General features: G+C 36.1%; 1 protein-coding gene across 1 annotated transcript in view; it reads left to right on the forward strand.

The window, feature by feature from the left end:
• OSTM1 (osteoclastogenesis associated transmembrane protein 1) overlaps nucleotides 1-14,448 on the forward strand; it is a 29,000-nt gene extending 14,552 nt beyond the window's left edge. Inside the window, exons 3-6 of the mRNA XM_032275106.1 lie at nucleotides 3,274-3,371; nucleotides 6,361-6,528; nucleotides 7,800-7,965; nucleotides 12,627-14,448. Of these exons, the coding sequence (XP_032130997.1) occupies nucleotides 3,274-3,371; nucleotides 6,361-6,528; nucleotides 7,800-7,965; nucleotides 12,627-12,682 (488 nt within the window). The 3' untranslated portion in view covers nucleotides 12,683-14,448. The remainder of the gene's footprint in view (nucleotides 1-3,273; nucleotides 3,372-6,360; nucleotides 6,529-7,799; nucleotides 7,966-12,626) is intronic.
• Nucleotides 14,449-15,353: the final 905 nt, after the last annotated feature.

Below are 15,353 nucleotides of genomic sequence, written 5' to 3' on the forward strand. Positions count from 1 at the left end.
TTTTTTAAACCCCATTATATAAATGAACTCCTTTGTGCTTTATGATACCACCGTCTAATGATCATTGAAAAAAGTTTGATGGTACTGTATTAATGTAGTACTTAACAAGATGACCAGTCTATATTGGCTTTTAGTTTAATTTCCAAATTATTTTAAGTGAAAAGTAAACTACTCTCAGATAGGAGAAATTTAACTTCTTTGGTTCTTCAGAGAATTTTTTTTATACATTACTTTTTAAAAAGAAATTATTTGTTTTAGTTATGTATCTTGCATAGAAGAAATTTGCTATTGCTCTCTCATGATAATGCACTTTATACTACTTTTGCAGGCAGTATGTGGACACACACCCCCTTTCATCTCTATATTGTGTATGTCAGTTGTCACGACATAGCTCGTTGTAACACAGATGTACAATTGTCGTGAATGAAATTGTGTTCCCTCAACTTCCCTGCAACACATCAACTACAAATACTGAAAACTTGTTCAATCTTCTTGGCCTAATAGCCTAATATTCTGCATATATGTAATTGTTTTTATATGAACTCTGCATCAATCCCAAAAGGGTAGTGGGCTACTTCATGATGATATTAAACTGGCATTAAGAGGGGCTTATGTTTATATGTTTATATGTATATATACACATATAAGTCTTACTCTGTCATACAGGCTGGAATACAGTGGTGAAGTCACAACTTATTGCAGCCTCAACTTCCCCAAGGTGAAGCGATCCTCCCATTTCAGCCTCCCAGGCAGCTGGGACCACAGGTGCACGTCACCATGCCTGGCTAATTTTTGTATTATTTGTAGAGACAGGGTTTCACCATGTTGCCCAGGCTGGTCTCGAACTCCTGGACTCAAGCAACCCTCCCACTTCCCAAAGTGCTGGGATTACAGGTGTGAACCACCATGCCGGGCCTATTTTTATTTCAGTTGCGGTATGATCATCAGCATCACCTATTTCTCTGGCTTAGTTTCCTAATTTTTAGTGATCCCTCAGATTTTTTAAATGATAAAGGTGAGAAGTTAGAATGAGATTCATGTTCTTGAGAAGATAAAGCTTCAGAGAATGTAGAATGTGAGTTCAGCGAGGGGATGACTCTAGAAATAGGTTCACCAAGAGGGTCCTGTGTACACTGGGTGCAGAAGGAGCCCTCCACAAGGGGCTTCTGTGAGGAGGTGAATGGGGCTGAGTTCCAGCTCAGCTTCTGGAGGTGGGAATGCCCCTTTGTAATTTATCCAGCCAGAGTGGGCATCTTTTTCTGATTTGCACAAAGGAGCTTTACTATGCTGTCTGCCCTCTGTCTACCAGGTTTAGGTTTCATCTCTATTGCTAACTCTGATCAGTGGTGGGGACTGCCTGAATCCTTGTATGGTATAAGATATCAATGGGTAGTGGAGGGAGTAGGGAGTGGCATGTATTTGTAGACTGTGAGTCTTGAACTTTTAATGATTTGATTATGTATGTAGATATAAATATGTTATTTGTTTTGCAGTGTTTGAGAGTTCAGACGCTCCAGATTCAGACTTTGTAGAGATTCTAGCTTTTCACATCAGTTTTATGACCTTGGGCAACTTCCTTAATTTATCTAAACTTCTGTTCCTTATTTATAAAATGGAAATAGTGATAATTTTTGCTTCATGGAATCATTGCAAGAATTAAATGGGCATATGTGTTTAAAGTGCAGTGTAAGCATAGTTCTTAGAACATAGCAAGTATTTCGTAAGTGTTAACTTTCGTTGTAGTGATTGTTGGCTATCAGAGTGCATGGATGTCCCTTTGTGTATCATATCGTAGTGTCTACCTAGTCGGTCTCTTTTTCCGCAAATTCTACTTGCTCTGCCACCTTTCTCCTGGGTAATTGCAATAGCTTCCTATTTTGTCTCCCAACTTTCAGTTGAGAGTGATCCTGTTAGATGGCCCTGAATTTCTAAATAAGGTGGGTATCATACAAAGCCATCTGTTGAAAGTAAGGGGAACAAGAGTAGGGCTGGGGACTAGCGATTAGAAAATATTTGGAACATCCCTTGTAAAGCAATTAGTACAGCATCTACAAGGATCGTTTTGTCACCCTGAGATCAGAACACATGAATTTGAATTGGGTCCTTTCATTATAATTCTAGAATTTCTGTAGTACTATTCTATAATCAGACTGAGAGTACAGAAAGTAGATATACAGAGGACTGCCCAGGATTGAAAATGTCCATGAGTGTGTGGAAGATAAAGAGGGCAAGGATTCTAGGAGAGTGAGATGGAAATGGCTAACCACAAGTTCCGGGATCTGGAAACAGGCAATTGAATCTCAATTGGAGATAACAGGCTGATAACACAAGGAGAGGTAAAGACAAAGGTTCACCTGAGGATAAAGACTAGGTTTCCTGGCTGAGCTCAGTGGCTCACGCCTTTAAGTAATCCCAACACTTTGGGAGGCAGAGGTGGGAACATCACTTGAGCCCAGGAGTTCAAGTCTGCAATGAGCTGCACTTGTGTTACTGCACTCCAGCCTGGGCAACTGAGCAAGACCCCATCTCTTAAAAAAAAAAAAAAAAAAAAAAGAATATTCCCTGAAGAAGGGAAAATGGATCCATAAATTGTGGTATACACATAGAAAATAAAAGGAATGAATGAACTTGAGCTAACTCTAAGCAAGAATAGCAAGTTGTGGAGTAATACCAGTTATGTAGGATTTTTAAAAAATGTAAAACAATTTTGTTTCTAGACTTTACTTGAAGCCCCCATGTCAGTATTTTAGGCAAAATTCTCACCGGTTTGTTTTTCTGGGCTCCCATCTGGATTAGAAAGAGCAAAATTTAAAAGTTAACCTGTTAGGTACAATAAATGACCCATTAGTGAAGATGGAAGACACATAGAACTATGACATTTGACACAAAAAATAATGATAAGGAATATGAGTTTTGGTAAAATTAATGCAGGGTAAACAGTCTTATGCCTAAATAGCACTGTTAAGGCAGCATTTGATAGCTGATAGTTTGTAATTATGACTTTGTGCCATCAAAAGTCAATTTGAATTTTATTTCTTACATTTTTATGAAAAGAGGAGTATATGATTATTTTAAGATGTTCATGAAAATGGTTATGACTTTTTTTTAACTTTTAGAAAATAAAAGCAGTAAGCTTTTTATATTTGGAAAATTCATGCTTGTTTGAATAAAGAATTACTGTAGTGTGAAACGAAGTTGATAGCTTAAGAGATAAATGACAACATATAATTGTTCTTGAGTTATATTAATATACTTTTTGAATTTTTTTGACAGATTGTTTAACGAACGACAGTGAAGAATTATCAAACAGCACAGTATATTTTCTTAATCTATTTAATCACACCCTGACCTGCTTTGAGCATAACCTTCAGGTATTTTATATATAACAATTAAAATTAAAATGCTGCTTTGTACAAAGGAATAATGTGCAGTTCCAAGTTTTTATAGCACCAATGATTGATATTTATCTAAACTCATGATGTAGAGGAGTTAGTGGACCTGGATTTCTGCCCTTGAGTAAGTTTCTCTACTTACAAATCATGAAAATGTCAGTTATCTCATTTGTAAAATGGAGGTAGTATCTAGCCTGCCTATCTTCAAGTATTTTGTAATGAGAATCTGGTGAGATAATGAGTGTGAAAACATTGATTGAAGTGTATGATTGTTTAATTAAAACACAATGTTTTTCAATCTGACTTATGTAGCTATTTTGCAGTTTAGTTTGATTCTGTCTACAGGAAGTTTATTCTTTGCCTGAAATTTGCTTAAATATATTTTACCTGCCTTAAAAAGCACTGTTTAGTAAGGTAAGTTTGAGTATTGAATTACAATACTAAAAGGTAGCCTTTAAGAATCTTAACCTTGTAGATTTTTGCCTTCTCTATCTCTGACTGTTGAATTTTGGTATTGGAACTTGCCTGGTGGTGGTGAAGGACGAGATTGGAACTCTGGTTAAACTGTAGTTTTGAAACTTACATAGCAAGTAAGTATTCCCCACAGTAAATGTACACATGCTTAGGATACAAGCATGTATGACTTCCTCTGTATGTTGTTCCCTGAGAGTAATAAAAGTTAGGTCGGACGTGGTGGCTCACGCCTGTAATCCCAGCACTTTGGGAGGCCAAGACGGGCAGATCACTTTAGGTCGGGAGTTCGAGACCAACTTGGACAGTGTGGTAAAACCCCGTCTCTAGTAAAAATAAAAAAATTAGTCAGGCTTGGTGGAGCACACCTGTAGTCCCAGCTACTCAGAAGGCTGAGGCAGGAGAATCACTTGAACCTGGAAAGCAGAGTTTGCAGTGAGTTGAGATCACACCACTGCACTCCAGCCTAGGCGTCGCAGTGAGACTCTGTCTCAAAAAAAAAAAATAAATAAAAATTAGGTGAACATTTCTCAGAATTTGTTCTGTAGCATGTTAATAGATCAGAAAAGGTTTAGTATTCCATTAAGGTTGGGAAATGCTTTACTACAGGACTTCAGAACCTTTAGAGGACCAATGTGTGTTATAACACTCAAATAGCAATTTTTCCATAAAGTCATCCCCCTTATCTATGGTCTAACTTTCCACAGTTTCAGTTACCTGTGGCCAGCTGTGGTCCAAAAATATTAAATGGAAAATTCTAGGTATAAACCAACAATTCATAACTTTTAAATTGTACACCATAAACAGCCTTCTTTTCATTTAAAGTACTTGTATGACTTTAGTAGATTTCTAGGGGTGGAATTACTATATTGTCAACCAACGAAAAAGACACTAGAGAAAACTATCTTCAAATATGATGAGTTTACTAGGGAATGAGAAAGGAGTATTATAATTTGGAATACACTGGCAAACCACCAGTACATCCAGTGAGGGAAAGGTAAAGGGAAGCTTAGAAACTAAGTTCATTGGTTCCAGAGACTCAAAGCCAGAGTTGTCCTCAGTTCATTAGTGGAGATGCCATTACTGGGCAGGTGTTCTTTGGAGCTCATCCTATCTAAATTTCTGCAGTCCTAAAGAATGGCAGTGATAAACCATGTGAAAGCAGAAGCTGAATGAAGGGCGTGAAAGGGTTTCTTGTGGGTTTTTTAGAAAGTCCTTGGAAACAGCTATATCAGGCATGTAAGCATGAGTCTTCTCTCCTTTGAGCCTTCCTGGTCCGATTTTGTCTGAGTATGACAAAAGATTTCATCCTAATGTCTGCAACTTTCACATTATCAAAAGATATGTGAATTTTACATTTTAATAAAAATGGCAGCCAGGTATGGTAGCTCCTGCCTGTAATCCCAGCGCTTTGGAAGGTGGAGGTGGGAGGATCATTTGAGCCCAGGAGTTTGAGATCAGCCTGGGCAAAATAGTAAGACCCTGTCTCAAAAAAAAAAAAAAAAAAAAAAAAAAAAAAAAAAGGTTAAATTACTTCCCATCAAGATTATGTGCCCAATTTTAACCAAATTGATTAAATGTACAATTTTTAGCTAAATGCACAATTGTTCTGTGAAAAGCAATGGGCTATTTCCTGCAGCAGACTAAGAAGAGACTTAGTTTTCCTGTCAAATATATGGTGAGGGTAACATTGTTGGGGCTACACCATGTAATTACTTTGATTTTTATCCTTTCTGTTTCATTTCATTGTTCAGTTAATATCCTTTCCCCATACTACATGGTAAAGAATAAAGGGCATAGAAAGCAAAGATGTGAATTGACTGTTTAGTAACTTACTTTTGAAAAGACAAATGTCAGTCTAGAAGTACAGAAGCTTGAGATTTACTAGCATAGTATTTTGTGTATCTCCACTATCCTCATTTTAGGGTATACCATTCTTTGGTATTTGGCCCTTTTTGTTGACGAGAAAGGCCTGGATTGTGACTTTTGTGATAAGAGAGTTGAGTGGGGATGCAGTTTTGGTGCCTTTTCCTTTTCCATTTAAAAAGTCCTGTCTCAGAAAGATAAACTGTGGTGTTGAAATCAGCATAGGCAGGAACCGCTTTTATTCATTCAGTGAGAGAAGGATAGATAAGTGCAGCTACATGATGAGATAATTTAGGAGATTTTGTGTTTAGTTATCAGTAATTTGGCATATGAATTATTGTTATCCTCAGTTAACATTAGCTAATGCAGCGGTTTTCAAAATGTAGGGGCGCATAGAAATTTCCAAACAGTTTGCCATCTGCTTCACATACCAGGTCTCTAGACCTTTGGACCTATAATACCTATGATAAAGCTGAGACTCAAAGTGATTTAGTGACCTACTCAACATCACAGCTTAGCACTTTAACATACAATATTGTTTCCTGTCTTCTAGAAGGGCAAATAGCTTACATTAAAGACATATTGTGTATAATCTTTATTGTATACGTTACATATGCCTTTGTCATTTTAGGGAAGTGCACATAGTCTCTTACAGACAAAAAATTATTCAGAAGTATGCAAAAACTGTCGTGAAGCTTACAAAAGTCTGAGTAGTCTGTACAGTGAAATGCAAAAAATGAATGAACTTGAGAATAAGGCTGAACCTGGAACACATTTATGCATTGATGTGGAAGATGCAGTAAGTACTTTGCTTCTTAGATGACACATGATTTTAGAGTGTTATTGAATATACCTTCAGGGTGATTATTCTTTGTGGAAATATGGTGGAATTTGCATATTCTGTCTTCAACCAGAAATAAAGTATAAAGTAGTCATAAAGTAGTAAAGTTTTAGAATATCCTGGACTGTTAAACCAAAATGGATATTTCCCTGGTAATCTTATGGTTAGGGTAAAAGTAAAATAAAATAGAAATTAATTAGGTACTTCATAAGTGAGTGATGATTTGGTACATTTAATCTTTTTAGATTTGAAAATATGTGCCATTTTCAGAGGTGTAGGTACTGTTATATGTTTATATTTCAGTTTCTGTGCACTTGTTGGTAATTTAAGAGTTTCTAGGTTTCACTACGTTTCAGAAACCATTCCTCAGTCACTTCCTATCCCATTGTTTAATTTTCTTCTGTTACCATCTGAAATATTTATTTGTTTATAGTCTGTCTTCCTTACTAAAATATAAGGCACATGAGGACAAGGACCTAGGCTTTTTTTATTCTCCGTTCAGTATTTAGGACAATCTGATACATAATTGGCTTAATAAACATGTATTAATCGAATGAATGGTCAAAAAAAAATTTTTTTTCTCCATTTTATAGCCTGCCTTTACAGAGTGTGCCACTAGATGGCAATCATGCCTTTTTAGGCAATATGATGCCTGAGTATTGAGGCATTAGAGGAAAGGGAAATTACTGGCTCAAAGTAGAGAGCTTGAGGTCAAAATTAATAAGCTTAAGAATTGAGAATGAGTGTGAATTATCACAGCCCCTCAAAGGGACCAATAATATTGGAGATGGTAAAAAGCACTTACAATGAAATGTACAGTGTGGATTTTTGTTTTTACTGCTCCATTCCTATTGCCTAAAAAAGTACCTAGTTTCTAGTAGACTCTTAACAAATAATAAATATTTTTTAAATGGGTAAAACAGTGCCTAACTATATTCCTCTTCACACAAGTTATCTGAATGTACAAATGGTTGACATTCTAGAATACTTTGGTCAGTATTATGGACTTAGAATATGAAATTTCTGTGTGGATATAAATTTATACAATGACTAATTGTGAACCAGCTTTTTTTCCTAGAAGAATAAGTTGTCCTCAACTATCAGTAGGTTTTTAGAGGTATGTATTTAGTCTAAATTCTAGGTTCCTGTTTAGTTATTAGCAAAATAATTATAAGAAATTAAGACAAGTTAAATATAAAATAGAATGATATTGTTTGTCCTTGTTCCAGATGAACATCACTCGAAAACTTTGGAGTCGAACTTTCAACTGTTCAGTCCCTTGCAGTGACACAGTGCCTGTAATTGCTGTTTCTGTGTTCATTCTCTTTCTACCTGTTGTCTTCTACCTTAGTAGCTTTCTTCACTCGGAGCAAAAGAAACGCAAACTCATTCTGCGTAAGTTTTTTACAATTATTTATTTTATAGGTAAAAGCCCGTATTATAAAATTTAGGCCTGTTTTAGAAGTGATTGATATTCCGAGAACTCAAAATAGATTAGCCTGAAAGGGCTCTTTGCTTTAAATTTTACAATCGTGCTTACTAGTGAAAGAACTGTGTAAAAATTTTATAAGTGCAGACGATAGAAAGTTAAAACACAGTGTCTTTCAGATGATTAAATTGAGAAAGCTAGATTACCCCCGGAGTAAGGTTGGCAACAACAGAAGAATAGATACAGAGGCTTTGCACTCCTGACATGGCAATAGCAGGAGATATATACAGTTCTTAGGCCCATTGGCGTCATGGCAGAACCACCTAAAAGTGTGGCAGGCAGGAAGAAACTATAGCTAACATACACACAGTTTGTTTATGAACAAATTGGAATTGTAGTTCCAAGGACGTTATTTGACATAATAGTATGTGCTCAATAAATATTCATTCCTTTTCTTTCTCCCTATAAAATAGGCCAGAGTAAAAGAAGCACTACCTAGAGATACCATGCAGCTAGAGAATAGTGGCTTCTAAGTCACATGGTTTTCATTTTATTAACAGACTGAAAGTATGGGCTTAGGCCTTAATAATTTTAGCTTTTTTTAAAGAGAGAACTGTTTAAGGAAAAAAGTTAATTTTCTTTTCTCTCAAATACTACTTGTAGTCTAGGAATCTATGATATAAAAATCTTTTCCCTGTAAATTTCTATCACTATTTCATCCAGCTTCACTAGTAATATATCTTAACTTTTTTAAAAAAAGTTACCTGGTTACCTGAAGATCAGTTTAAACTGAATTTGTAATGTTTCGTCACCTTAAAATGCTAGCTACTGTAGGGGAGAATCTTTGTCATGGGTGTATTTAGTAAAGCTTTTTGAAGGTTGCCAGCATTCTGTAAATATATAGTAGCTTAGGTCCTTAAAGCACTTATTTAGAATAACAGCAAAATATTATGGGCACCTCACCATTGAGAAACTATTTTTCAGAGCGTGGTATGCTTTTAAAGTTTAGCATCTTATTTGCCTTGCAAACCTGTTTAACTTTATGGAAAGTATTTACTGCTTCTGATCAGGATTTTTTGTTTGTTGTCACAGTAAGTGACACTACCAGTGTCACTATTTGCTATGGAAGCCACAAACTTTGTAGTCATTTCTTAATTCTTTTCTTTCTTTTGTTTCTCCATTTCCACATTCTGCTCCTCATCCCCTTTTAATTCATCAGCAAGTATGCTGCCAGTCCTACTTAGTTTTCTCTCTGCCTCCACTGGTAAACCCCAGCCCAAGCCGCCTTCATCTCTTACGTGTTTTAATGCAGGAGCCCCTTAAGTGGTATTCCTCCTTCCATTTCTTGATCTACTAAAATCCATATGCTACATAGTGGCTAGAATAATTTTTTAAACACAAATTTACCATGTTCTCTGCTACTTGGAACCCTTAATGTGTTCCCATTGTACCTAGAATAAATCCAAACTTACTTTACGGGATCTGCTCTCCAAGCTGTACATGACCTCTGGCCCATAGCCACCTTTCTAAACTTGTCACATCCATTCTCCTCATTACTCATGGTGCTGTGGACAGTCTGGTTCCTTTCTTTTCTTCTCTGCTACCAAGCTCATTCACACTGCCCCTTTTCTAAGGCCCTTCCCGCTTTCCTAACCTGGCATCTTGCAAGCCAGGTCTTAGCTCTAAAGTTACTTGCTCAAAGAGACCTTTTATGACTCCCCAGTCTAAGAATACACCCCTCCATTCATTCTTCTGTGCCATCTTTCTTTAATAGCACTTAATCATTTAATTTAAATTAAATAATTTGTTATTTAAATCATCTTTTTCATTTATTCTCTACCTTGTTTGTCTCCCCTGCCTGGACTGTAAGCTCCATCAGAAAAAGAATGTTGTTTATCTCGTTTACCGCTGTATCACCAACCTTTAGAAAGTGCCAGCCCATCAGAGGTGCCCAAAATATTTTTTGAGACTGAGCTTGGTGGTTCATGCTTGTAATCTCAGAACTTTGAGAGCCTGAGGTGGGAAGATTGCTTGATGGTGAAGTTCAAGACCAGCATGAGCAACACAGCGAGACCCTGGTGTCTACAAAAAAAAAAAAAAATTGAGGGTTAGTCAAGCATGGTGGTGCATACCTGAGGTCCCAGCTACTTAGGAGGCTGAGGCAGGAGAATCCCTTGAACCCAGGAGTTGAAGGCTGCAATGGGCTATGATCAAGTCACTGCACTATAGCATGGACCACAGTGAGACAAGGCATATGTCTCTAAAATAAATAAATAATTTAAAAAAATTGTTAAGTAAAAGAACATTACACTTGGGCCGGGCACGGTGGCTCACACCTGTAAGCCCAGCACTTTGGGAGGCTGTGGCAGGTGGACTACTTGAAGTCAGGAGCTCAAGACCAGCCTGCCCAACATGGTAAAACCCCGTGACTGCTAAAAACACAAAAATTAGCCTGATGTGGTAGTGTGTGCCTATAATGACAGCTACTAGGGAGGCTGAGGCAGGAGAATCATTTGAACCTGGGAGGTGGAGGTTGCAGTGAGCTGAGATTGCGCCACTGCACTTCAGCCTGGGCAACAGAGCAAGACTTCATCACAAAAAAAGAGCATTACACTTAATGTGAACATTTTGCAGAGTATGTTCCTCAAAATACTACTCCTGTGAAATTCTCTGTTTAAAAAAATGGATCAAGTAAGATTGGGAAATGCTGCATACCATGTCCTTTTCATGAGCTTTGTAATGCATGTAAACCTAAGTTAAAGGCTCTGAGAGTGCACGTCCCAAAACGTGACAGTAGAACCTTTGCATAATACCTATTCATGTTTCACAGAAGCATTGTTCATGAAACACTAGGAAATGGTAAGACTGTATAAGCAAACCGTTCTTGTGCCACTAGTACTTCAGGGACATTTTCATTTACTTTTCTTAATGTTTCCATCTATCAAACAGTTATTGAATGCTAGCATTGTGGTAGGAATTAGGGATTAAAAAAGGAACAAGGCATAATGCATGCCCTCAAAGAACATGTTGACAATAATCTAATTATATAACACATTTATTACAGGTATATATAGTATACAGTTGGACCACAGAGGAGAAGGAACAACTAACTGCTTTAGAGTTGTTGAAATTCACCATTAAATGATCCCTGGGGGAGAATTTTAAAGGATGTAGGGATGTGTCAGGTAGAGAATATAGAGGCAAGGAAGTTGTAGGTGTATGTACTTGTTAGTATTTAAATTGGCCAGTTTATTAAGTCATTTGAAATTTAGTCAGAAGCTAGATCACTTCTAGTAGTTTTTAACAAAGTAAGTCTTAAAAACCCAAGCTATTGATTTGGTTTGTCTCCCAAATCTACTGAAGGCTTAAGAAGTAGATTTTAGTTTAGGCCGATGTTTTTAGTTTAAGTTTTCCCGTTTAGTTTAAACTGAAGCAGTACACTGGTCCAGGAAGCCATGTTGTCATTTTCCACTTACAGTGGTGGTCAGGGGGACCCTGACAGAAACCAGAGACACTGGTTCTCATCGTTGGCTACATATCAGAATTATCTGCGGAGCTTTAAAAAAACGTACGAGTACCATGGTCCCATTGCGGAGCTTCTAAATCATAACCCCTACCCCAGTTTTGTGAACCTCTGAAGTAGGGAGACTTCAGATAAAAAATACTTTTCACTATGGTACAATTATTTTTCATTCTAGAACTTGAGAAACATTCATGTTTAACTATAAGTACAAAACATATTACCAAGCCAAATAGGCATGATTTGTTTTATTAACCCTAATGACTCAGTCCCATTAGCGTCAAATCAGAGTTGAAGTTAATGTATTTTGTTAGCAGCCATATGTGTTCATGTGTGTATATAATATACAGCTCACATTTCTTTGAGGGTCATTAAAATTTTTTTTACATTACAGAGTTCCATAATAATATACAATTCACTTTTCTTTGAGGGTCATTAAAATATTTTTTTGCCATTACAGAATTCTTTCACTGAGTTTTTTTTTTTTTTAATCTGAAAATAGAAGCAGTTTTATTTCTTTCTTTCCAATATGTATACTTTTCCTTTTCTTTTCTCTTACCTGTTGCATTGATAATAAGTTAGTGGCATGATGTTGAGTAAGACCAGGTATTTTTGTCTTCTTCCAGATCTTAGGGGGAAAATCATCCTGTCTTTCACAGTTAAGCATAGTGATTGCCATAGAATCTTTGTATACGTGCTTTATCAGGTTGAGGAAATTTTCACTGAATTTTAAGAGAAATTTAGATTTGGATTTCTAACTTAGACTTTTAGATGTATAATTTTGTTATTCTGCCTTATGGCATTTTCATTGTCTAAGATTTATTTCACCTACAGTCCATATTTAAGATTGTGATGTTCAAGAAGTTATAAATGATGCTGTTTTATTTGGTACTGCTTCTAATAAAGTCATGTGCAGTTTCTAACAAAGTTATGTTTTTTGAGGTTGTAGAAAAAAGTTTTAATTAGGTTTTAATTCTTATAAGACTGGATCTGTCAGGATTCAAACATAGAATTAATAGACAAATGCTGTAGTTTACATAAAAATAGTAAATAATCATGTTTGATAATTAAATTTAAATTAAAACATAATTTTTTTGACTTATCTAGCCAAACGTCTCAAGTCTAGTACCAGTTTTGCAAACATTCAAGAAAATTCAAACTGAGCACTTCAAAATGGAGAATTGACATCTCATATCATGTGAATTAATGGTGGAAGACACAACTGGGTTTCAGAAAGAAGATAAACCGTGATTTGGCAAGTCAAGCTCTTAAGAAATGCAAGGACTTCAGATCCATTTTTAAATAAGAATTTTCCATTTTTCTTTCCTTTTCCACTTCTTTCTAACAGATTTGGATATTTTTAATTTCCAGGCATAGCAATGTTGTCTATTTTAATGTGTGTTTGTCACAGTAACAGAAGATGCAAGAACAATCATTATTTTATAGGCATTTTATTACTGTTCTAGACTTCTGGTATCTTCTTACTAACATAAATATCTCAAGTAGAAAAGTTTTTGAAAACTAACATTTAAAAATGAATCAGTTACAGCAAAGACTTTGAAAAAGAAATATATTTGTCAAGAAGTAGCAGGTCCAAAGATTAATTACTCCCCATTGCAGTATTATTGTTATATGTATAGTTAATATATTGTACATCACAATAATACATAATTCAGTCTCTAGTTTCCCTAGAGTCACTTTTGAAACCACTGATTCCAAACCTCCCTAACAATTTTTAGAAGTGGTAAGCCACATTACATTTATCTTTGTAAAAAGATTTATGGTAACTGGTTTCTTACTTGACTTTTATAAGTAGTATTTTACATCTTATTTTTGCCTTTATTTCATAAGTAATCTAAAAATCAGTGGATTGCTTTATTATATTCAGGGCAATATGGATTCTTTTTATACCAGGGATTTGCATCGTGAATTACATTAAGTTATTTGGCAATTTATAATTTATTACTACTTTAAATTTAAATCAAATGTAGCATTATCACACTGTATTGTTATTTTTTTTAATGAATACTTTCCTCTTGAGATATATAGAGGATTTTGGAGAAGAGCCAAAGGAGGGGTTAAACCAGCTTCAGGTTCAGCGAGCAGACCAGGACCTGAGAGGATGCTCACTGTAAGACTGTTGGACAGTGGTTTCTATTGAGGGCATGAATCGGAATGATGGTCTCAGACAGAAAGCAGTGACATTAAGATGATCTTTATTTTTTCTAAATTATTTCAATCAGAGCCTTATTTTTTCTAAATTATTTCAATCAGATGAAAGTGATACAATTGAAATGAAATCACATATTTCATGCTCAGAAATTCTATTTTGGAATATTTGTATTAGCCTTTAAAAAAACACTTTGTTTCAGAATTCTCACAATTTTATTTCTTAGGTTTTTAGAGTTTTTATGTTTTTCTTCTTACTTTTTTGGTGGAAATAGGCTTTGTTTTAAACATTAAGAATATAAAACCTCTTCTGTGTAGAAACAAGAGTTTTGTTAAATAATACGAGAATTCGAATCTTTCCTATACTATAAAATGCTCTATAGGGAGACATAGTGTTTCTTTTTTCTTTTATGTTTACCATATATGCGGAGTGAAAGATAAGGCTCGTGGATGTGTAACATGTTCAGAAGCTGTTACACTTTCTCTGGTCTGCTGAGAGCCATTTAAAATGTGCCGGGGTTTGTTCCACTATCACTGTTCTAGCTGCTGGAACTTAGCACTGTCTTGATTTGAAGCATATGGTTGAGAACCATTGGAAGCAATCTTCATTAATGCAGATAAAACAAGTTTACATGTGCAGAGTTAGAAAATGACATGTTCAGTTCTGTAAGTAGTGACTTTTTGGGCACCTTTCAGTATTATGTATTCATAAAAACCATTGTTTTGGATATAAAGCTAATAAGCACTTTAAAAAGGAAAAGCCAGCCTTTGCAATTTTTTCTCGTTGAGTCATTGCTCTTTAGACATAGCATCAGTAATAGATTTCAAAGATAAGTATTAAGGCCGGGTATGGTGGCTCACACCTTTAATCCCAGCACTTTGGGAGACCAGGGTGGGTGGATCACCTGAGGCTGGGAGCAAGACCAGCCTGACCAGCATGGAGAAACCCCATCTCTACTAAAAATACAAAATTAGCTGGTTGTGGTGGCACATGCTTGTAATCCCAGCTACTCAGGAGGCTGAAGCAGGAGAATGGCTTGCACCTGGGAGGCAGAGGTTGCAATGAGCCGAGGTTGTGCCATTGCACTCCAGCCTGGACAAGAGCAAAACTCTATCTAAAAAAAAAAAAAAAAAAGTATTAAGCACTACACTAAAGTGTGTAAATTTTTCATTTTGTCATCGTATTGAAAAATTATTTGCATAGTTCTGAATGCTGAGGGACGGCTTGTATGTATGCACAAGAATATCTTTGTTTTTTGACATGTTAAAATAAAGGAAATAAGGAACTTACGAGTTTTATTTGATTTTTAAAACAGATTTGAAAATTTTAGATGTAATTTAACATCGCATTTCAGTTTTTCAGGTATTGAGTTTAGATGCCTACTTTTAAGAGTACTATCAGCTGGACACAGTGTCTCATACCTGTAATCCAGGCAGATTGCTTGAGCTCATGAGTTTGAGACCAGCCTGGGCAACATGGTAAAACCCTGTCTCTACAAAAAATACAAAAATTAGCCGGGTATGGTGGTGAGTGCCTGTAGTCCCAGCTACTCAGGAGGCTGAGATGGGAGGATGGCTTGAGCCCGGGAGGCAGAGGTTGCAATGAGCTTAGATTGTACCACTGTACTCCAACCAGGGTGATAGAGCCAGACCTTGTCTCAAACA

Source organism: Sapajus apella, unplaced genomic scaffold (genome assembly GCF_009761245.1).
Source record: "Sapajus apella isolate SASKATOON/1434 unplaced genomic scaffold, GSC_monkey_1.0 scaffold6, whole genome shotgun sequence".
Taxonomy (NCBI): domain Eukaryota; kingdom Metazoa; phylum Chordata; class Mammalia; order Primates; family Cebidae; genus Sapajus; species Sapajus apella.